Below are 24,223 nucleotides of genomic sequence, written 5' to 3'. Positions count from 1 at the left end.
AGAGGAATTAGGAACTTTGAGTATTTTGCCTAAACTCATTAAGCACCTACATTTTTCAGAGTAAAAGTTCCTTAGATGCCTATGTTCCTGCCTCTGGGCATGCCTGCCTTCTTCTAGGAGTCCAGACTCCTATATACTGATTAGCCTTGCTCAATCCTGATTTTCAATAGATAAGCCATCAGACACAACTGCAAACATCAAATCTTCTTGAAGGTAAAAAGGAACATTACAACAAAACTGGGGTTTACCCATCTATGAATAGAAACAGAAGACTGTTTCAGTGTAACACAGGAGGGAGAGGACCTCTGAATCCTTTCACTGAAGAGACATTTTGAGGATCAAGGTGTCTTCATGAAAAATTGCATCTTGGTTCCTGTGAAGCCAGCTAACTCTGAAACAGACTGAACATGAGTGGATGAGTTGGACCTATTTTATTAGATAGGAAAGGTAAGTATTAATAAGTGTAGACCCAGGTTCACGTTTTATTATTTTGTTTTGTATTGTAATTATCTGTTTTCACCACTTTCTCATGTCTAGTTAAATCTTTATTCTTTCTTAAATAAACCATTTTTTGTTTTACTGTAAGTGCTCACAAGCACTTTGTGATTTATAAGAGTGGTGGTTTAAGCTCAAAGTAGTGTTTCAAGGTAAACATGGAGCACACTGCTTCTTTGGGGGCAAATGATCTGGGATTTTTGTGAGCTAGTGTCAGTCTAGATATTATAGGGAATGGTTCAAAGGAACTCTGGGACTGGGGTGCACCTAGTGGTAACCTGCAAGGTAAGGACACGGCTGGCATAGCCCAAAGGAAGGCATGTTTGGCTGAACAGCTGGTGGTGGCAGGGAACTGATATCCAGCCAGTCATAGGCAAGACCCCTCACTCTGGAGGCAGGGGGTAACAAGGTGACTCTCAGTCCTGGTTACCCTGAACCGCATCACACCCACCACAAATAAAAAACAGACAGTCAAGAGCATAGTTTACATGATCATGTTGTCTGCTGCAATAATATCAGTATCTTTGGCTTTGTGCATGACATTCTTTTCCCTTCCAGCATGTTAAATAAGATTTTGCACCTGTAGTCAATTTCTTAAAGTGAAAGGAGGAAAAAAGAGAGAAATGAAGATGAGGAGGGAAGAGGTTTTCAGGATGTGATGGGGCATTTGCAGTATACTGGGAGACAGTATGTATTTGATTTAATAATGTCATTCAATGAAATAGTGGGGATTTGATAGTTCTATGATCTTTGCAGTTTAAGGGGAATATATAGTAAAGTCCTCCAAGTCAAGTTGCTATTTTCCACAATACCTTTATGTGAGAATGTGAACTGTATGCTGAAATTTTGTCTCGTATCTGAATGTGAATGGTACAGAACAAAATCATACAAGCAACTGTTTAAAATGTATTCCTTTCATCTGTTTCAGTACTGCAATGAATGGACACATTGTTGATATTGTTAATTAGGTGAAAGAAAAAAGAGTGGCTGTTCTAAATAACTGGAATATTTCTGCATTTTTATGGTAAATATGATTTTCTATAGTTCCTCAACGCAACAGAGCCATAGAAATTGGGTCCAATAGGTCATTATGATAATATCAGTGAAACTTACACCCAATATTCAGTGAAATTAAAGGTTTATTTGTAGGTATACACTTTATTTTTAAACTTTCCTTTTGTTATAGTGGGAATACACTTTACTGAATTCTAGAGAAATAAGTCTAGTGTAGCTAAGACCTAAGTCATGGAAATGAGATATTGCAGTTTTAATGTTTAACTTCTGAAATTTCCTGTGCTTAGCACAGTTAGCGTATGAAGTGTGCCATCTAGCATTGATGTTAACTCCTCAGAGAATTGAAGTCACCATGGGTAGAGCTGGTGGAAATTTTTTGTTTTAACTGTGCATGGTGTTGTGTTTTGTTTTGTTTTGAAATAGATTTTGTGTCAAAATGGAAATGTCTGTGGGAAATGTGCATTTCTGACTGTTTTTCAGATTTTCATTGCAAAACCATAACCCAATTTTTTCTCCACTTTTTGACAACCAAAGCCTGAAAATGTTGTGGATTTGGCCAAAATTTTCTGGGTTTAGGCCAAAAAAAGTCAGTTTCTGAATCTTCCATTTTATAAGAAAACCCCCAAAACTGTGAAGAAAAACTTAAACAAAAACCTATTTGGCATTGTCAAAATTTTTTTCAAGAAACCTATCTTGGATAAGGACAATCATCTTTGCTGTTTCTAATAATACACCTCCATCTGGTTAGGCAGCACTTAAGTGAACAAAGTCCTAGCATTGGCTACTCTATAGCTTATTGCCTCACATATCCACAGATCTTTCAACATTGCCAACTGTCTGCCAGCATGGTATTGAAATATGGTGTCAATCCACATTCCCCTGTACCATACATCTCCATCTCCTCCAATCAATGGCTTATTTCATCTGGTAGTTAATCCCCACCTGGTGAAACAGAAAAATGTCTTTAAGAGAATTTAAATAGTCTGCTCTTTCTACTCAAACGAAAACTGTGTTCTTGTGACTAAGTCCTGAGGTCCTTGTGTCTGGTTTCTCCCACATAGTTGTTGTTGGGGCATTTGATATACTGGATAGGCATATGTAGGACCCAAGGATCTTGAAAAGTGTGTTGTGGGGAATACTGATCATCATAGTGGAGATATGTCTGCAGGTTTTGCATCTGATGTTCTGGCAGTATCTGGTGCCTCTTTGAGTTGTTTTGTCTTGGTCTGTAGGGAGCTTTCTTCTGATGGTAAGTTTGGGGGGGGTTGATTGAAGGCCAGAAGAGGGGCCTTTGTAACTGGCATTTTCTTATGAGTCCAGATAGGAAGTGATAATGCAGCCTCCAAACTTAATCTTATATTGACAGGTTCAAATTTAGGAAAGTGCAGTTGAAAAAAAATCTGGAAAATTAAAGAAATCATGATTTCCACATTCATCTTGGTATTCCACTGAGATCAGTGGTGTTACACCAGCAGTTAAATTGCACAATGATATCCATGGGCACCACTATCCTTTAAAATAGGTCTGTAAAAATATTCGGTGTAATTCTGGCTCCTCTCGTGCATACATACGCACTTTTTTAATCTGCATTTTTAATTACAGGACATATTGTTTTCAGTGTAGAAATGACTGTATGCCTCAGAGTTTTCTTTGATATCCTCTGGCCAATAGAAAAGGAAAGAAAATGGTCCTCTTTTCTGTTACCATTGCTATAGTGAGTGTAGAGATATCTGTAGTGAGCTAAGAAGTGGCTTAAATTTGGGTGACTTTTTGACAGAAACTCCTCTGATCAGCAGGAAATGTAATGCATTCATATAAAGCAAAGAAAAATAAGTTACTTATAGCAATCTGATTGAAATACTACCTTGAAATGAACTTAGCCTCTTCTGCTTTCTTTTTTTATTTAGCAAAATTAAAAAAAAGCTTATAACCATCTCAGAGATACAGTTCACTATGTGCTAGCACTAGTTCATTATCTTCTGACACAAAGTTTTTACAACTTGTTCTCTGACAGAAGTTGTACTGTACTTGTTACTTCAGTGTTATATCTAGTTCCTGAAAATATTTTTTGTAGATCTTAACTCTCTCAGGCTTAAAACTGAGGCTCCTGAAGATACCAGGCCATTGCAATATCACCTTATTTCAGCAATGTACTAAAAATAAAGTTACAGAAGTCCAGTAGGAATTTGGGCCCTGGTTGCTTGGCAATTAATTTCGGGACTAAACTTCTTGACACTCTTGAGGTCCAATTTCAGATCATTAAGGGATAGCAGTAGTCAGATCTGCTATTATGTTAGTCATAATGGATGCTCATTTAAATTGTGTCTCCTGATCCAAATAATTTATTGCAACCTTAACTGCTATGCCACAGTCAACTCTGATGCAGAACTATTTTTAGTCTAGATAACAAGATCATCTTATAAGCCTGTCAAGAGTGAAAGACCTAACTTTTTATTTACTTTTATTTTTATTTTTTTAATATATTTATTTTTCTCCTTCAAAAATAAAACTGTTACAAAGGAAGATAATTAATAAATTTCCATCTACATTTTATTTTGAATATAAATGTGGGGCTATGCTTTGAGTGAGCCTTTCTGTTTTTTATACGTTTGAAAGGACATTATCAAGTAACTTAGATCTCAAAAGTAATTTACATTGTTACAACAACATGATAAAGGTCTTCAAAATGCAATGCTTTTAAAAAAAATCGATCACTGTCAATAAGAAATTAATATATAGGCTGTGATTTTTTAAAAGAGCCTAAGGCACCCAACTGAAATGTAAAGGGAGCTGGAAGTCTAATTTCCTTAGGCCCCTTTGAAATTCCCAGCCTTAAACTACAGCCATTGTTTATACTGAACCTAAACAAATCCATTCTGCTGTCTGTACATCTGCACTTCACTGGCACCCAAGTGTAAATTAAAGCTAACTGAAGCCTGGATCTGCCAACATCTCTTGAGGTTTGCCCAAATTCTTTAAGGCTCCACTGGGCAGATGGAAATCTCCACTCAAAAGCTGCCAGCCTGCCAAATTGCAGGATCCAGGTTAAGTAAAGATTTGCACATATGTAAACTTTTTCAGATTGGGCCCAATACTTTTTAATAATCTAGAAACTTATTGTTTAACAGCTTTGTTTTGACCTTTATCTATATAATTTAGCCCTCTTCTTGGGCTGTTACCTTGTTGTGGTAGAGAGGCTTGTGTGTCCCTGAGAACTGTGTCGTCTGGAGTTCTGTACTGTTAGCTGGCAGCTCTGTGTTCTTGGGGAACCAGGGCACAAAACCCTGACTCTCTCTGGATCACATGAATCCCCCCTTCCCCCCAGCCTCTGTTTGAACCAGAAACCAAAATGTAAAGGCAGTGGAAGATGTAATGTAAAGGCAGTGGAAGACACATCTAAAACCCTCCAAACAAGGGTAATGATAGGATTAAGACAACTCCCCTAGCCTCATCTACATCAAAGATGTAAAAAGGAGGCATCCCAATTAACACATCGTATGGAGAACAGAAGCCTCATCTACATGGAAGATGGAACAAGAATTAGCATAACGAATGAAGAACCAAGCTCCAAAGCAGGGACCGCACTGAACTCTGGGATTGGCAAAGCAGGGACGCACTGCATGATGGGAGATCTCTGCTCCTGATGTAAATGAACCCACCCCTGCACACACCCAGCTCTGCAGTTATCAGACCATTCTAGTTATTGATATGCAAAACACTGAATCTTCCTGATTGCATTGTGAGCTCCCTCAAGGAACGCTACCCAGAGTCATATTGTCCAGCATAAACAAAACCACTCTGGGATACTTCCTTGAGACATTGGTTACCCGTAAATAAACCTGGTGTCTACAAAAACCCCTACCCAAGTTCAAACCTCTGGTCTGATGCCTGGATCCAAATTCTGCATCAGCTCCCACTGGAATTTCCCCCTTTTCCTGACTGATTGTATTGGGGGCTCTGCCTGTCTCAAGCGCTCCGGACCCTAAGCTGAACAGCTTATCTCCTGGGAACCTCTGAGCTGTATGGAGTGGTGAGACCCCTCTATCTTCTCCCCCCCACCCCAACACACTCTCTCTTTCTCTCTTTTAGTCCAGGCATAACTTTCTACTTTTATAATCAAACCTGAGATAGCTTTCTCCAATACCCCAACTGTAATTGTGTAGTATTGTAAGCATTTGATTGTTTTTCTCTCCTTGTATGGCACTACTATTAGTATCATAACTTTTATATACCTGGCAATAAAATAACTGTTATAATCAAGCTGGTTGTCCCTCTCTCTCTCTCCCCCACCCCAAACTGCATTTACTCCTTTGTGTTCTTGGCTTTCCTATCTTGCTCTGCAGCAACACTTTTTACCTAAGCCAAAGATCCCTGGAGTTCCCAAAAATCCTATTGGGTTTGTTCATCAAGGGGGTTACTGTTAGAACAATTGTAGAGTGGGGGGGGGGGGGTGGCAGCTGAGAAGTGCTGCTGTGCCTAGCCTACAGACTCCAGGGGCATATAAGGGTGGCAGCTGAAAGTGCTGTTTGACCCAGCCTGCTCAGAAGTGTGCTCTATTCTGGTGAGGTGCAAAGGGGCATATAAGGGTGGCCGCTGAAAGTGCTAGGTCACCCAGCCTGCTGAGTTCAGGGACTTATAAGGGGTCAGCTGAGAGTGCTGATAGCTTGGTCCGCTCAGACGCACTCGGTTAATCTGGAATTGTGTGTGTACCTGTGGGAGGTTTATTTGAATCTGGGGCTGGAGGAACCCAGCTCTGAAAACCTTTGGTCCTGCAGGATAGCTCCATTGGAAGGGGTCTTGTAGCCATATGAACACAGAAGTAATACAACCAGTACATGAATAGAATCACACACACACCCTTCCAGGAAGGTAGCTCTAATAAATGAGCATACTCCAAGGTGATGGGCAAGTCTGATAACAGTACTCTTGGTAGGGTCACCTTTGGCAAACAGTTCTGAGGTGAGGTTCCAGACGAAGCATCATCTAAACTTATGAATACCTCAGCGATGGAACAGGCATATTTGAGGGCTTGTCAGTTCTTTGCGGCTGTGAAAAAGATTAGGGCTGCAGCAGGACAGAGACTGCGGGTTGGTTTGGACTTCCCTGTCACTGGGTTCAGGGCTCCTTCCTGTCAAATTTCATGTGGTTGCCCCTGAGCCCGGCTCCCCCACATTAAAAGATTTCATGCATAGGCCTCTGCCAAGGGTGTTACCATCTCCCTCTTTTCCCCCAGCAAACATCATCTTCGTATCGAGGGATAGTAGATGATATAATTTAGTTTCTTTATTTTTAAAATAAACTTAACATAGTCTTAGTGTATGTATGTAATTAAAAATGCAAATTAAGGCTCTGCATCTGCTTCTACTTAAGTGAATGGCAAAAGTTCTATTGAAATGCCATAATGCAAGAGGGGAACTAATACAACCTATTGACAAAGTGTCAGATAAAATACTCAACATCCCTTTCCCTACCAAAAGCAATCTTGAACTCTTACCACCCCACCCACCAGGAAAAAGCCTGTGGAAGCAGGCAGGCTTTTCCCTGCAGCCCTGAAGGTCAACAAACTACAGTTCTTTCACACCAACCTGAAACTATTGCAAAAATAAAAAGATTGTGTAAGGTATGCTGGAAACATCAGTGAAATGTGATTAACATATAATTTTGGATGGATTGTAAACACATGGTGTCCCTTAAACAAGCAGAAGTGCTCTTCTATTTGTTTACCACATATTCATCTAAAATCACTTGCAGGATTTACTCTGAGGTTGCTTTCATGTTGTGGTTAACCAGTTTGGAAGTATGTGAGACCTTGATCATTTGTTATGACTGTGTTCTTTATTATGTTAATCTAAAACATTCTTACCATTAAATTGGCCAACCTGATTATGCCTGTGTTTTGACAGGGTTATATATTCTCCTCTTAGGAAAGTAAGGTGAAGTTTTTATTGTGGTAGGAGGCATTTGAAATATTACACTGCTATACTGGTGTTTTATAATGGGTTGTAATTTTATCCAGCTAAAAATAATTAAACATTTTTTTTTAAATCACAAAAAAATAGTATTAAAAGCAGACATGCCAACCTTTTCACTCACAAAAAAGTAAGTGTAATTTCTTGTTATGCTCTGAATGCTAATTATAAAAACGGAATCACACAGAAGAGCCAATCATTAAGCATTATATATTTTTAAAATACTGAGAGGGGCTGGAAAAGAGACTAAGGTGCAATTTTGGATTTATACAAACTACTTTGCAGTGACAGGTCAGCTCTTTTTCCTCAGACTCCAACATTTCAACTTAAGAAAAGGCCGTGGGTCTGGATTAGGCGCTAACAATCCTTACATGGGCAGGGCAGCCTTTCCCCGTCGGCCTGGTTTTGATTTTATCATAACTGATTGTCCCGTTTTAAATTATGTTTCCTCTTTGCCGTCTGCTGCGCCGGTCTGAACAAGGGGCTGTAAATGTGTCAGTGGGACCAGGCGAGCCGGGCCAGAGGCCGGGGCAGGGGGCGCTCATTCCCCCCGCCAGTGGGGTGCAGACACGGTCCCTTACCCCAATACCCCGCCCCTGCCAGCTGTGCCCACGTGCCGGGGGTCTGACTCTGGAATGCGGGGCGGATACATTGAGGACGAAGCGGGGGCGCAGGCGGGCCAATAAGGTGGGCGCTTCTCAGGAGGGCTCCGCCCATTTCCTCGGCTAGAACGATCCCAGCTGGGCTGGAGGCGGCGCGCGGGGCTGGCTCGGGGTTCCGAGTCGCTCGCGCTCACTCCGGCAGGGTGCGGCGCTCAGAGCAGCCAGCCATGGCCGGCGTGCGGGAGAAGGCGGCAGCTTTGAATCTCTGCGCTGTCTACAGCCCGGCTAACAAGCCCCCGGGTACGCGGATGGGGGGGTGAGCGGAAAGCACCGAGGGACTAGTAGGGGCAGTGCGGGCTGCCTCCTTGGCCCTGAGTGCCCTGCACGCTGCCCTTTCAGCCCCGTGAAAAGCTGCTCGGAGCAGGAACGTGTCTGCGCCGGGAGTAGGATAGCAGCGGGGTGGGGAGGGGGGGACGTGTCCTTGAACCCGTGGAAAGCAGCTGCCGCAGCTGGGGCTCTGCCCCCTCCCCGTCTCACGAGCAGTCTCCCGTAAGGTAGGTGTGAGGGCACTTCCTTCCCCAGGCCCGCGGGAGTGGGTCTCAGGCAGGCGTGTGCCTTCTGTGCCCCAAAGCCGCCCTTCCCTGCGGGCAGCGGCTCCCTGCTGTCTGAGGGAGGAAGTGTCTCCGCCCTGTGAGGGGGATCTCCTTGACCCCAGCCCCAGATGCCGGGACAGGAAGTGAAGCTGCCCCCTTCCCTCTACCTAGACCCTGGTAGTGTCATGGAAGGGCGACGAGGTGGCTCTAGTGTGGGCGTGAGCAGGTAACCTACTGTCCCAGTCCACTCCATCCTATGAGGGTGGAGGACTTGCTGTTGCTGCCCTCTGCTGAGGAAGCTATTGCAGGTGGGGCATGGGTGGGTACTCTGACCCTGGCACAGCATGCTGTGGTGTCTGTTTTTTATCCTGGTATCTGAGATGTTTCTGAGGCTGGGAGTACTCCTCCCTGGCAGGGTAGCATATGGACCTGGCTGACTACTTGTCCTATTGACAGCATTTCAGAGCTTGCCTGGAGTTTTCTAAGTCCCAAACTTGTGGAAAAAAGTGTTTCTGCATAGAAAGCTAAGCATCTCCTGGTTAGACGTAAACTTTCTGCAGCTGCACTGAGACTCTCTAGTTCAGTCTCTAGTGAGGCATATAGATTCATAGGTACTTAGACCAGTGTTTCTCAATTTCTTTCCACCCTCGGAACCCTTGCCCGCCCATGCCATACCGTCCGCCGAAAAGTCAGGGAAACCTTCCTCTTTTTGGCGGCGCGGTGTTTGCTTGATTCGGCGGCACACTCTCAGGGCCATTTTCGGCGGCCCGCAAGCAGCTGCTCAGTGGCACCATTTTTTTTTAAACATTCGGCAGCGCGGGACAACTTCTTCGCGGAACCCTTCCGCTGGTTCCGCGGAACACCATTTGAGGACCACTAACTTAGACTGTCATCAAATCATCTCTTAACCTTCTCTTTGTTAAGTTAAATAGATTCAGCTCCTCAAGTGTGTTACTATAAGATAGGTTTTCTGATCCTTTAATCATTCTCATGGCTCTTCTTTTCAACCCTCTCCAATTTATCAACACCCTTCTTGAATTGTGGGCACCAGAAATAGACACCGTATTCCAGCAGCCGTCTCACAATTGCCAAATACAGAGGTAATATAACCTCTCTGCTCCTGCTCTAGATTCCCGTTTATGCACCCAAGAATTGCGTTAGATCTTTTGGCCATAGCATTGCCCTGGGAGCTCATATTCAGCTGATCATCCACCACAGCCCCTAAATCTTTTTCAGAGTCACTGCTTCTCAGGATAGTGTCTCCTGCCCCTGAAAATGTGGCCTATGTTATTTGTTCCTAAATGGTTACATTTTCATTTAGCCATATTAAAACACATGTCGTTTGCTTGCACCCAGTTTACCAAGCGATTCAGATCACGGTGTCAGTGACCTTCCTTCTTTATTTACCACTCCTGCAATTTTTGCATCATTCGCAAACTTTATCAGTGCCAAATTTTTTCTTCTTTCACGTCATTGATTAAAAACGTTAAATAGCGTAGGGCCAAGAACTAACTTCTGCAGCAACCTATTAAAAACACACCCACTCGATGATTCTGTTTACAGCCTGTTTTGAGTTAATGTTATATCACTCTAGTTTTTTAATTAAAATGTTGTGTGGTACCAACTCAGTCACCTTTACAGAAGTCTGTTACCTCAATACTATTACCTTTATCAACCAAACTTGTAATCTCATCAAAAAAAGATATCAAATTCGTTTGAGAGGATCTATTTTTATAAGCTCATGTTATTGGCAGTAATTATATTACACTCTTCTAATTCTTTATTAATTGAGTCCTATATCAGCTGCTCTGTTATCTTGCCTGGGATCAAGGTCCGAATGACAAGCCTATAATTACCTTGGTCATCCATTTTTAAATGTTGGCACGGCATTAGATTTTAACTTCCCCAGTGTTCCAAGACTTTTTAAAAATGAACATTAATTTTATTTGGTGACAAGGATTATGAATGTGATACCTCCCTACTCCCATCACCATAGAACCTGAGTGCCCCAGAACATAAACTGGTACCAGCAGGTTTCTGCTGAGCAGAGTTGCTTTTTCTCACGTTAAACTCAACATTGAGCTCACAGTTAGAAACAAATGAATATTGCTGCTACTGGGGTACTTGCTGCTGGCTAGCCATGCCTGACCCAATGGATGTTGACAATACTTCCTTAACCCCTGAATTTTGCTCCCACAAGTAAAACAGCCATCTATTTAATAAAAGGGGAGAAGTTTTGTGATTCTACTACATGATCTGTTTGGTTGCTTGTGGAAGTTAGTATGTGTAAACTCTACACAGGTTGGGTAAGTGTGTGTGTGCTCCCTTCCCATATTGGTGGGTTTTCGATCAGTAATCTGTATGAAAATTAACATGGCTAACATCTTTTCCCCTCTGCCACACACACTGGGTAGTGTGTAGCTATAGGGAGTTAGCTAACAGTAGCACAACTCCTTTCTAAAAACAGACTAAAGAAATTGTTCCAGCATTGGTTTGCAGAGGAATAATTCTGTTCCATCCCCCTCCCAAGATGAAAGCCTGTAAACCATTTCACTTGATGGGCCTTTTGTGCAAAATGATACAACAACAGGATTTAACGAAGTTTACAGCTCAGGTAATTCCTTTAATAATGTAAAACAAACCCACATACAAATGCTACTTCACTCCACTTCCCACCAAAATTGAGGGTCAGAGAATTAGTTGAAAATAACTTCTCCACCCTAGTCTGGTCTTACCAAAAAACCCCCTAATAATTAATTACCTAATAACCCAAATTAATAACCATGAGTAATACAACAAGAAAAGGGTAAGTGAATAAAACAGCTGAAAACAATTATCTGGCAGTAAAGTGGACTTGCTACTGACTCTGACCAAAGCCTGAGGTACTATTTGTAAAAGAAAAGATTTATTAAAAACATGCCTTGTTAGGGAATTTCACTGGGAAACCTAATTGTAGGCCCTAGTAGGACTGTCAGTTACTAGTGTGTAGAATGCAGCAACTTCAAAAGTGGAAAGGTAGTTATATTCCACAGCTTTTTTGGGGGACTGGCTGGCTAAGGCAATTAGTAATAAGGATATGGAGTTTTTTGCCTCTAGATTACTGGTCTGAATCCAAGCCAGAGTTGTACAATCGCTGAAAGCTGTTCAGTATCCTGTATGAGATAAATTAATCTTGGACAGTGCTTAGTGGGCAAGTGTCCAAAAAACACCAGTCCCTTTTAAAAAAGGTAGGGGGAGAGTGGGGTGAGAGTTGGCATCCTATTGGCAGCCATAGCAGAGAAGCCAGGAAGTTGCAAACATGCAACTGATGGGATCATAAGGTCCGTAGTGATTAACTTGCTGGTGGTTTTAAATTCTAGAGCAGGTAAATGTCTGTGTAAGAACTGGTCCCCTATTTACACACCATGTTGGTTGTCAGTGGTGGCTTGAACAAGGTACTTTCGGTAGAAAATCACAGGACACTACCAATTAAGGGACAAGACAATTTTAGCTGTGAATAAGTAGCAGGTTGAGGTGCTAGGAGATAGTGCATGCATGAAACCAGTATACATCTGCATAGACATTTTTTTTGGCTGAGTGATAATCTACGCTGACGAGTATATAACTCTGAAAAATTGCACAGCAAGCTATCAGCATGTCACAGTAAATGCAGTTACTCATGCTTTCCCTGTCCTTGCGTCATTAGGTTTCAGCTTAGCACAAAAACCATTTGGAGCAACATATGTATGGAGCAGCATCATCAATGCACTTCAGACTCAAGTGGAAGTGAAAAAGCGGCGACAGAACCTGAAATGCTATAATAACTGCTTTATTGGTTCTGATGCAGTGGATGTCATCTTTGCTCACCTCCTTCAGAACAAGTATTTTGGGGATGTAGATATTTCCCGTGCTAAAGTAGTGCGAGTGTGTCAGGCCCTGATGGATTACAAAGTGTTTGAGGCAGTTTCGACTAGAGTCTTTGGAAAAGACAAACGGTCTGTATTCGAAGATAGCAGCTGCAGCCTCTACAGATTGACAAATGTATCTAGCCCAGAAGACAGTCCATTTGAAAAAGAATACAGGCATTGTACCCATCAAAGGTTAGTACTTAAATGATACATGAAGATAAGCTGCTTTGCAGTGGGGAAATGATACTTTTTCTGGGTTGTGTATTTAGTGTTTCTTGAATGGTATCCAGTTTATATCTTCCATCCACAAAACCAGTAAAGCATGGGTTGCTGTTAGCTGTAGGGATCACACTTTCAAATGAGAAAGTAGCTCCGTCTTCATGTCAATTCAGCCCTTGCCTTCTGTGTCCAAGCGGTCACATTAACTGAAATCAAGGAGCTAGTTGTGGAGAGGAGGAGATGTGGTTGCTTATCCACTAGGAAGTGGATTGAGACCATCAGTCTCAGATAATGGAGGCATCTGATCATTAATCAAATGGAATAACACTCAATCACTGCAAATCTGGTGTGGATTTAGGCTAGTAATCCAGAGGTTGTCAGTACCAATTGACTGAACTATCCACTCTCCAAGAAAAACTGTAAAATTATTACTATCTTGCCACTTTTGGAAGTCCCTGGCTGTTAAAAGGACTTGTGTAGATTAGGCCCCAAATTTACCTTTTTAAACCCTTTAAACAACCCTGTACGAGTACGAAGATCTGTCTCCTGAGTAGCTGCCAGTGTAGTCCATGGTGCTGCGAAGTTTGTGCACACAACCAGAAAGTGAGACTAATCAGGGTAGTCTTGCTGTCCATAGCTAGATAAATGCAAAAAATCATCATCTTAAAACATTATACATATTCCTGTGTTGGTGAACGTTTGCCTGAAGAAATTTGATGTAGATCAGCTGTTGGGCTAAATTTATCCCTGGCATAATTGCACTGACTTTATTTTGGGGATAACTGGCCTATTATCTTTATACTTCTGTAAAGCCGTCCTTTACTGACTGTAATAATATCATGTCCAAAGGTATCTTTTTGTGTGATATGCATTGATGATGGCAAATTTGATCAGAATATAACTTCAAAAATGCATCAGCCCAACTGATGGGAGAACTCCAGAGTCTAAATCTGAAAATGATGTACTTCCTGCCCTTAATAAGTCTTTAGTCATTTTATTTAGGACATGCAAGGAAAACAAAATATTAGTCTTTATTTGGACACAGATGCAATTATTCCACCAGGATTATTCTATTTGAACCAAATGTGATATTTCAAACATCTACATCAGGAAAGCCATTTATTAAACAAGTCCTTGTTCACACATGTCCATCTGATTTATTCCAAGACCATTCGTTTTCTCACTGGTGTAATCTGAAGATGTTGTTTTTTTTTTTTTTTTTTTTTTAGGGAGTTGAGGAGAGCAGAAAAAGATTTAGTGGTACATACAATTAGAGGAATGAACACTGTGAGCTGTTACACAAATAGTGGGTACATGAAAACTTGAAAAAGTTTTCAAGCTGGACTAAAAACTGACAGTGCACAATAGGGAAACTATAGAAATCAGGATTGAAATCACTTGCTATTCCTAACTCTTTGAAGTAGAAATGATTGGCCAGGTGGAGTTGCTATGTTTCTCCCACCACATGGCAGATAGCTGAAAAGAAGGAAAGACTCAGATCCATGAAGTTATGACTGGAATCAAGTAAAATATGGAAGTGGATGGAGGGGAAGCAGGGAACAGAAGAGTTAACAGGCATTTATGTTCATGTTACATTTGTCCTACAGGCTGTCTCTGTACTGCCTTAGCAGTGATGTGTTGGCAGTGAGTGGCTACCACCTCTTACTGCTTCACAAACTATATCCTAATCCCAACAAATCCTTCACTGAGGGGAGGCTGTGTCTGGAACATGCCTCTCCCATTTTTCAGAGGTCTTCTTGGAAGAGAACTCCCTGTTGCTTCAGGGGGACCTGCCAATTCCAGGCCTGAATGGGGAGGTGGGGGTGAACCAGGTACACATGCTTGTGACTCTTAGCTGGGTCTTGATAAGTGGCTGCATCTATATGTTCTGCCTGTGGCTAAAGGGGCAGGGAAGGCAGAGCAAGCTTTCCAAGCAGTGCACTGCTTTTGTGCTCCCTGATACCTGTGTAGCCTAGGATGGAGAGTGCCAGTGAGCCCCGGATATTGCTTGCTTCCTTTCTTCCCTCCTCTCTAGCACTCTGTGCTGCTCTGTGCACTGGATGCTGCTCCAATTTTACTCCATATGCAAGCGGTAGGGAAGTGAAACTAATCTGTCAGTTGCCCTTGTATTGTTCAAACTGGAGCAAATGAGAGAAAAGAGAATTTTAACAAGAAGCACACACAGGCACTTTCTGGTACATTGCTCTACTTTAGTCAGTCTTTGAGAGTCTTGTGCTCTCTCTCCACTCCTGCATTCTACAGAAGCGTTCAGTAAGATTTTTAAAAATAAAACTCTATTAATTGGCACCAAGGGTAGCGATTGTTTCATGTGTACAGAAAGAAGGGCCCATTTTCTTACTAAAAATCAACTCTGAAGTCCTGATATTGAATCACCCTTTCTCTTTTCATCAGACATGAGAAAATGGCATTTAATCCTAGTGCAGTCAAATCAGAAAGCTTAGAAGATCTCTGGGAAAACTTGAATCTAAAACCTGCTAAAGCCCCTGAAGTAAACATATCTGCAAGTTTGTCTCGTGAAGGTAAGCCAAGTAAGATGTCACAACTATTTGTGGGGCGAGGAGGAAGGTAGTAATACTGGTAGGACAGGCATACACCTTTCCAGTCTTAAACTGGAGGGAAGATGTTAAACTAGACTCTCTTCAGTGTTCATTATGAAACTTAGTGTTCAAATCACAAGGAGAACGTGCATTGAGGCTTTGTTTTAGATTAGATTCTAATAGAGGTCTGTTATCTCCAGTTTAAACAATAAATCAGTGTAGAAATTTCTGAAGAAGAACCCACTACTGTCATGGGCTGGCAAAGATTCAAACTGGAGTCAGAAATCCTTCCTGTTTATCAATTAACATCTTAAGCTGTAGTCACACCTGACTTCATCAGAGACCTAATTCATTGTTGGCTTAAACCCTCTTCCTACCCTGCAAAATGTACATACAGCCTCCCCAGTCTCCAACCTTCCCTCTTAATTGCTATATATGAGAGGACTAAAAATTGTGCCTGACAGTTCATGATTTCTTGCTCAATTTACACTGTTTGTAAAACTAAATTTTTTTTGGACTATTGCTAGATGTTTCCTTTTTTGGCTTGATTAAAAAATATTAATACTTCCTGGAAACTGGAATAGACAAGTTTTTTTTAGTTTTCAGTTATGGAAGCCCTAAACGTGGTAGGGATCTACAGCTAAGAGTCATTGTTTGAGCACTCAAATCTTCAACAAACCTTCCTTTCTCCAGAAGCCCCTATGAGTCTGAACTACCTGACTTGTTTCCTTATCAATGACCAAGATTGCTTGCAAGTTAGAGTACAAAGAATGAAAGCATTTCAGACTTATCCAAAGGTAGTTCTGCTTTTAACAGCTAACTAAACAAATTCTATCCTTTTAAGTGATAAAGTGCACTTAAAGTTGATAAGAAACCCGCTCTTTGTTACTGTAACCTTTTGCTAGGAGAACATTATTAGAGGAAAGAAAAATATTGTAACGTGCATAATCTTTCTTGACTCTTCACTTCACTCTCCAACCCCTCCCAGTTATTAATGAAGTATGGAAAGAACAAACAATTGCTCGTTTGCTGCAGCTTGTGGACCTTCCACTTATTGACTCTTTACTCGAACATCAAGGGATCACATACAAGCTCCCCCAGCCCAAGGAGGAGGTTGGAGACATCATCACAAGAAGCTACTTAGACAGAGAAATTCTCAAAGCTTTCAGTGACTCTCAGTAAGTAGAAACTTATTTAACTGTGAGGGCAGGAAGCATTTCTGAACTGTTCTCTTTCTAAGTCGCAGGGAAACCTTGCACAATGGGCTTGTTCTTGGTTTATTCGTAGGCACGACCATAATAAACGTAATAAAATCCCTTATTGCATGAAAAAACACAGGCATATGATACCTATCCATTAGAACTGACTGGGTTAAATAGTTATATGGTTTCCTAAGCTAACATCAAATCCAAGAGAGACCATTACTACTGAACCCTGGAAGATCTCTGAAAGCACTGATAGTTAAGTAAGGAACAAATGTCTTAAAATAAACTTGCAACTGTAGTTCAGCCTTCTTGTGCTTATGCATTCTTGTGTTTATGCAATCACAGTCTGTTTTCCACAGGAACCTTGCCTCATTCAGTGCACAGGATGTATGATGCTCACTGAATGGGTAGCTAGTCAATATTTTTTTATGCTCCTCATTAAATGTATTGTCCCATGCCTTCATTACCACACCATCCAAACCCAGCACTGAGTGGGGCAGCAAAATACTACTGGTTTTTCATTTGACTTGGCAAAGTGGTGAATTCTACAGTAAAGGCTACCACATTACATGTGGATGCCAACACTCAAAATAGCATTTAACTTTAACTTGTTGCATGTTGCTCACAATCCATAAGTCAAGAAGCTATCATACAGAAATGGAGAGCAGACCTGGGCCAGTCTAACACAATAACTGGGTCTAGTGATTTCTCCAGCACAGAGATATAAGCTTGTCCATCAGCCGCCTTCAACATGTGATCTATTTTATTTTAAGTAAAGGGGTTTCTACACATGGTGAACTGATTTTCTTTGAGCCAATCATCCTTTTAGTCTGAGGTGGTAGGGAATGCTGGTTTGATAGGAAACTGTTGAGTCTATGGGGAATTAGCATTATAACTCATCCTCTTCAGATGAATATTCCAGGTATGATTTCATTGGAATTAGAGCAAACAGTGGAAAATCAGCTGGAAAAGAATTAAGCATACTCCTTTTTTAATGTTAAAGTACAATCTTGTAATGTAGTTTATTCTTAACTATGGGCTTGGTAGTATTGTGTATTACTGCTGTCAGCTCCCTGAACCTCCAAGAGGTTAGCATTGTTCGGCATGGAATTAAACTAATCTTACAACTGAAGTATGCAAATACTGCATATCTCAGCATGCTTTTTTTTTTTAAACCAACATCAGCCTCCATAAATGTAGTTTTTAAGAGTTAGCACTTTGAATCAAAAGAGTGGCTGGTAAATTCTTTCAGAGTGGGGAGAAATTAATTAGAAAAAAAAGAAAAGCACCTGATTAGGGGAGATGACAGCAGACCATGAGGATAGGTAACATACACTTTTCTTTAATCATACTGTACAACAAAAAAGAACCTAAAACTAAGTATGGCTGCATAATTCCTTCTTTTGGATTCTGGAAACTGTTAATCAGTCATGAGTGAACAGACTAAGAATCTTTTAAAATATACTTAAGATATTTCAGATTTTTAATCATTCGTTAAAAACAGGCTTATCCTGAAATTTCATACTATGCTATTAAAAATACAGATTGAAACCTTGTCCTTATCTGTTAAAGTCAGATCAAAGTTCAGGATTCTCTCACAAGCGATGATAATTACATCACATACACCTACTACATAGAACATCACTTTTGACTTTGCTTTAAATGTTTGTGATCTCATTTAGCTAGACAAACAAAATCTGCAACTCTGATTTTGAAAAGCAAATAATGGAGGAGCAGGCTTTTAAAGACTTACCTGTAACTTGATCCTAAACTTCCAGTCTAGATTCTTAAGCTTTGCCCATTACTATAATATCTGAGCACATAAACGTATTTCTGTTTATTAGTTTGGACATTTAAATGGATGTATTTACAAAGAGTCTCTATCCACTGAAGACAAAATGCAGCTGGCTGGCTAATGTTTCATGTCTGTATACTCATAGAATTATTTCTTGGTCTTTGGGTAATGATCTTTCTTTCTAGGACTGATGAATGGCTCTCTGCAGCAATAGATTGCTTGGAGTATCTTCCGGATCAAATGGTGGTGGATATAAGCAGAAATTTGCCTAATCAGCCTGATAAAGCAGATATATGGAAACTGTTGCTGTTTGATACCATTGGTAGATACTACAGCCAAAAGAAGGAGCCACTGTTAAGCCATGCATCTGACATCCACGCAGGAATTGCAGAGCTGTTGGGTAAGTGAAGTGAAATGAAGCTGAGATCCCAGGCTCATCTGGTGAGTGCACAAAAGGACTGGCTATTTAGCTGTCGGACTTCAGGTTTGACAAAGTTATAGACTCTAGTCCTAAAAACTAAGTCTATGTCTACACTACAGCCTATGCTGGCAAAACTTGTGTCTCAGGGTTGTGAATGTTGCACACATATGCCCTCCCCCACCCCCCGAGCGACAAAAGTTACACTGACATAAGCGTTTGTGTGCACAGCATAAAGCTTCTCCCACCAACTTAGCTTATGCCACTTGCGGAGGGGAATTTTTTATGCTGACAGGAGAGCTCTAAAGCAGTAGAGAATCGGGCCCTAAATTACCTTATCTACTTGCATACAACTTCATTTTGGTGTATCTATAGATTTCTATTAGAATTTGCCTTGTGTTCTTTTAAGCCTAGTTTAGTTTTCCATAGATAGTTATGTATATAGCTCACTAATGGCTTCTGCTCCACCCATTGTGGATAATATTTCATTTTAAAAACACTACAGAGGTGAATAATCTCTCATGACTCACTTTAAATATCTCTTTAAATTTTTAAAAATAAAGATGCCTATCCAAGGGTCTGGATACCTATAATTAATCTAATTATACATCTTAAATTTAAATTCAGCAATGTTAAAATCATTAGTTCCACAAGAACTGACCCAACCAGCCACCCATTCCTTTCAGCATCTAGCACACTGGTTTTCAACCTTCTTTCATTTGTGGACCCCTAAAAAGTTTCAAATGGAGCTGCGGACCCCTTTGGAAAGTCAACCTGTGGTCCACGGACCTCCCCAACATAGAAGTCTTACCCTGAAAACAGACTGAACAGAATTCAACTATAACTGCATGTGCTTGGCATGGCATTTGACACCGTGAGAAAGGGCACTAAACGGTGGGCTTCTATGATGGTAATGACAACAATTCCAGTTTTGACCTATAGATGGGGATATTTATATTCCTTTGATCAGAAAAATGAAATGCTTATTTTCATAGTCATGTTTGGCAGATCTCTTCACCATAGTCTGTGGACCCACAGGGGTCCAGGGACCACAGGTTGAAAACCACTGATTTAAGAAGCACACCCTCAGCTTTCTCCAGAAAGCCTATCCAACAGATGGCATTTTCATTAGATAACGGCAGAGAGAGTACATTTTTATATAGTTTGCGGATGATACCAAGCTGTGAGGGGTAGGAGTATAATTCAGAATGATCTGGACAAACTCGAGAAATGGTCTGAGGTAAATAGGATGAAATTCAATAAGGACAAATGCAAAGTACTCTGCTTAGGAAGGAACAATCAGTTGCACACAGAAAATGGGAAATGACTCTCTAAGAAAGAGTACTGCAGAAAGGGATCTAGGGGTTATAGTGGATCATAAGCTAAATGAGTCAAGTGTAACACTGTTGGTGCACTCCCCCCCCCCCCCAAAAAAAAAAAAAAAAGCCAACATCAGGAACACAGGGTACAAAAGATCTTGTTAGCACAGAAATCAGGAAGTTACAGCAAAATCCATCTTGGGGAGCCAGAGCCCAGCCTTGGGCTCTCCCCCCTGGGACCTCAAGCAGGGGACTGACCCCAATTCCAACTGCCCATCCTCAGATACACCCTGTTGCCCCTCAGTCCATTCTCTTTCACAGGAAAAGAGGTCACCTGACCTTTCTTTCAACTGGTTGCAGCTGGCTGGCTCCTGGTGGGAGGGGTCTCGGCTAGCAATTGCCAGGTTACAGAGCATCAGTCATTATATGTGCACAGGCAGCTAGAGTAAGCCACACCTGCCCTCTAGGGGTCTCTGCAATGATCACACACCCAGGTCCCACCACTTAAATACTTGAGTAATACATAGGGGAAACTGATGCACGTGCACAGTATTCAGAGACCATATTAAGAACATTCCCACTTCATAACAGGAGCACATTGCCATAGTCTAATCTTGAGGTGACAGAAGTATGGATGGCAGTGGCAAGGTCTGCATCTGAAAAGAAGAATCACAACTTAGTCAGATGCAGAAAGTGAAAATCTGACTGGGTTGCTACTTGTAATATTATCGTCAAACAGCAGCTGGGGGTCTAAAATAACCATTACAAACCCTAGTAATAATGGTAGATGTGCTCTTAATCAAAGCGACTGATCATCTCTGCTTTCTCCAGCTGCTTCCACCATCATTGCCTCAGTCTCTTCTTCTGGGTTTAGCTTGAGCCAGCTTACTCTCCATCCATGCCCAAGCTTAACTAGACCCTACCTGAAGTACTGAACTGCATCATCTGAATCAGACAAGATAGAGGCAAGCAGCTGAAAACACAGATCTCCATGACTCCTTACCAGTCCTCCCAACCATCTCCTGAAGTATGCTACTCGTTATTCAGAGTTACTGAAGGAGATTACTTGTAGTCCTGCGCAAACTTGAATTCAACATTTAAAAGTAATTGGTGCCAGTAAGAAATTTACTAGTTATTCCCTTTGAAGAATCTACAAACTGCATTGCATTGTGTATGGTTGGCACAACTGGAGGTCACACCCAAATCTTAGCTATTTTTGTAAAGTTGTCAGTGTTTGTTGTAAAAATAGGATTGAATGGTAAAGTCCATTTTGTGGAATGTGAACTGCTAATTGAAGTTGACAAAGGGAGATCTCTAGTATCTGAGTGTAAAGAGTGTGGATGTGGAGTGTTCTAAAATGGCAAGCTAAACAGTCCTGTCGCCAGCCTTGTCAAAACTGATTATTATAGTACAGCTGGAAAACATCTGGAATGCAAATGTGACTTGTAGCTGTGGAGCAAGAGGATAGCTCAGTGAACAGAACAATGCTGATTGATTTTTTTTTCAGTCTGAGTTTCTAGGTGAGTAAGAAGGGGGAAAAAGTTGCTAAAGTTTGTTTGAGCATAAACACAACCTGATGATGGCAACGACCATGTCATTTAAGAATACTGAAGAACTTAAAGCAATAATCTGGTCTCTGAAATCATTCCCAGCATAGAATTCCATGGAAATTGCCTTAGTAACACAAATGCAAAAATGAAATTATTTTAATTGGGTGGTGTGTTTAGTTTTGTTACTCTCTTTGTCTCTATTAATATGCATCCTGTTACCTTACAGATTCAAAGCTGTATACAATTTAAGTGTTGTTTTTTAAGTCAGCTGATAAATATTTTCCATTATAAACCTCAAATCTGTATAAAACTATTTACAACTGCATAATCTAATGGAAAAAATAGTTGGTTTGCTTGTGTAGAGATAAAGTACTCCTGAATTTTCAGTGATTTTAATATAAGAATCAATTCTCTCTTTTTAGAAAGGTAAACTTGCTGTTTGCTCTGGGGATGTGCTTCAGCCTGGTGTACACTATAGAGTTAGCTCTATGTAAGCTGCCTTGCGTTGACCTAACTCTCTAAGCATCTGCACTGAAATGTAGCTCGCCAATGCTGACTTAATAACAACTGGCATAGCACTTAAGTCAATGTTAGGTCGACGCAGTGTCAGTGTAGACACTGTATTGCTTACATCGACTATTGCTACCTTTCAGAAGCTGTCCCACAGTGCCCTCCACTGACAGTTAAATTGGTGCAAGTGCTCCTGGTGAGGACATGCACTGCTGACATGAGCTTAGTGTGGACATGCAAAAGAGATTTAATTACTGTGGTGGCTGTATGTCGACGTATCATAGGTCGACTTAATTTGGTAGTGTAGACTTGCCCTTAATCTCTCTTTAGATAAGTCTAGTTTAATGGATAACTTTAATCTGTTTGGGTTTTTTTGGTTGGTTGACTTACTGAAAATTAATGGTTCTGGACTTTAATCTTACTTTCAAAAAAATAAATATAATAGGAACATGAACCTACTCATCTTTGTCTTTTTTCCCAGTGAATGGAAAGACAGAACAGGCTTTAGAAGCAATTCAACTGTACTTGAAGCTTCTGGATAGTCAAACTAGAGAGCAGTTTAGGAGGCTGTTGTACTTCATGGCTATTGCAGCACATCATTCTGAGCTCAAGTTGCAGAAAGAGGTAAATGTACACCTTTAGTAATGTTAATGTCCAAGATTTCTAGCACTCTCTTAACTTCTAGCAGACTTGTAATATCTGAGGGATTTACCTCTGTGTTTTCATATAATTTAATGTTGAAAGACTGTATACTAAAAAATACGCTATAATGTATACAGTAATGCTTTCTTGTGAACCATATGTAGTAAATAGGAAAATTATAGCGCTACACTCTGACTATTCCCTACTTATTTTGTAGACTGACAACCGGATGATTGTAAAAAGAACATTCTCTAAAGCTATTGTCAACAATAAAACTTTATCCAAAGGAAAAACTGACCTCCTAATTTTGTTCTTGATGGACCAGCAAAAAGACGTTTTAAAGGTAAGACCGAGAAAGTAGCCACCTTAAACATTTGAACTAAACTACATCTCAAATCTATCTAAAACATTAACCATTGAAAGTATTTGCATTTTCTACTCCTATTCAAGATCCCAGCGACATTACATAAAATGGTTAGTGATAAGCTGATGGCTGTGCAACAAGGACAAGATCCCAGTAAGGATACAGGTAATTGTTTAAAATTACATTCTAGACTGTAGATAATGTGTTTAAAAGTGATTCTCTTTGTAATCTGGACACACATATGTAATCTCACCAAAGATGCAGTCTGAGGCTGCATCAAAGGATCCTTTTTAGAACCGGATGTGTCATGAAAGATACAGAACCAATTTAATTTAAATGCAAATATGCCTGTAAAATCTACAGGGTGGCTTATTCTGTCCTGGTTGTAAATTATCTGACTGTCTTTCACATGTCTTTTAGGCTACACCTTCTGCCAAAAACTTGATCAAAGTGAATATCACCACAGTGTAGAGAAGACCACAAAAGCTGAGCTGTTATCTCTGCTAAAAACTATTGATGAAGATACAAAAATCTCTGCCAAGGAAAGAAAGAAATTGCTAGGTCAATTTCATAATAGCAACCCAACTATTTTTATGCAGTATTTTGGTGACAAAGTTACAAATATGTGTGTGTAATTTAAAATTAAAGAAATATAATCTGTACCATAGTTTTCAAAACACTAATATATGTCTTTTTAAAAGTTTGTATTCATCCACCTAATAAAATTATTTTGTGAAGATGAATAGAATTTGAGTAATTAATCAAATTGAACTATAATCTGGGACTTCAGTTGCTTCTATATAGCAACATTTATTTATGAAACCGCTTGAATGCTCATTTTTAAATGTTTGTTGCTGTAGTGCCAAAATGAGCCTTTCTGGTGGCAGTGAAATTTGAAGCCAAGTATCACAACTCCTGTATTATTTTTATCATTACTTTCTTCAAACACTGAAGTCAAGTCATATGACGATGGAAAACTAGTCACTTAGCAAAAGTATTTGCTTCTGGCTGTCTGGGGATTTTGTCTCTCTCCCCTGTCACCCCTAACAATTTTTTAGTCCTTGAATTTTAGCCTAATGTAGG

At 40.5% G+C, this 24,223-nt stretch overlaps 1 protein-coding gene across 2 annotated transcripts; it reads left to right on the top strand.

The window, feature by feature from the left end:
• The first annotated feature begins 8,233 nt into the window (after positions 1 to 8,233).
• DEPDC7 (DEP domain containing 7) lies at positions 8,234 to 23,879 on the top strand. 2 transcript variants are annotated; one of them, XM_067532100.1, is made up of 9 exons: positions 8,234 to 8,380; positions 12,359 to 12,752; positions 15,192 to 15,319; positions 16,326 to 16,515; positions 18,523 to 18,737; positions 22,616 to 22,758; positions 22,994 to 23,119; positions 23,200 to 23,305; positions 23,561 to 23,879. In XM_067532100.1, the coding sequence occupies exons 1-9, from the start codon at positions 8,308 to 8,310 to the stop codon at positions 23,773 to 23,775; spliced, it is 1,590 nt and encodes a 529-aa protein (XP_067388201.1). In that variant the 5' UTR covers positions 8,234 to 8,307; the 3' UTR covers positions 23,776 to 23,879. The 2 variants fall into 2 exon arrangements, with proteins under 2 accessions (XP_067388201.1, XP_067388202.1); XM_067532101.1 differs by having other exon boundaries at positions 8,237 to 8,380; positions 23,227 to 23,305.
• Positions 23,880 to 24,223: the final 344 nt, after the last annotated feature.

This window comes from Emydura macquarii, unplaced genomic scaffold (assembly GCF_026122565.2).
Source record: "Emydura macquarii macquarii isolate MOO-44397 ecotype Brisbane River unplaced genomic scaffold, CSIRO-AGI_Emac_v2 contig_3240, whole genome shotgun sequence".
Classification (NCBI taxonomy): Eukaryota; Metazoa; Chordata; order Testudines; family Chelidae; genus Emydura; species Emydura macquarii.
This window is presented reverse-complemented; position numbering and strand designations above follow the sequence as displayed.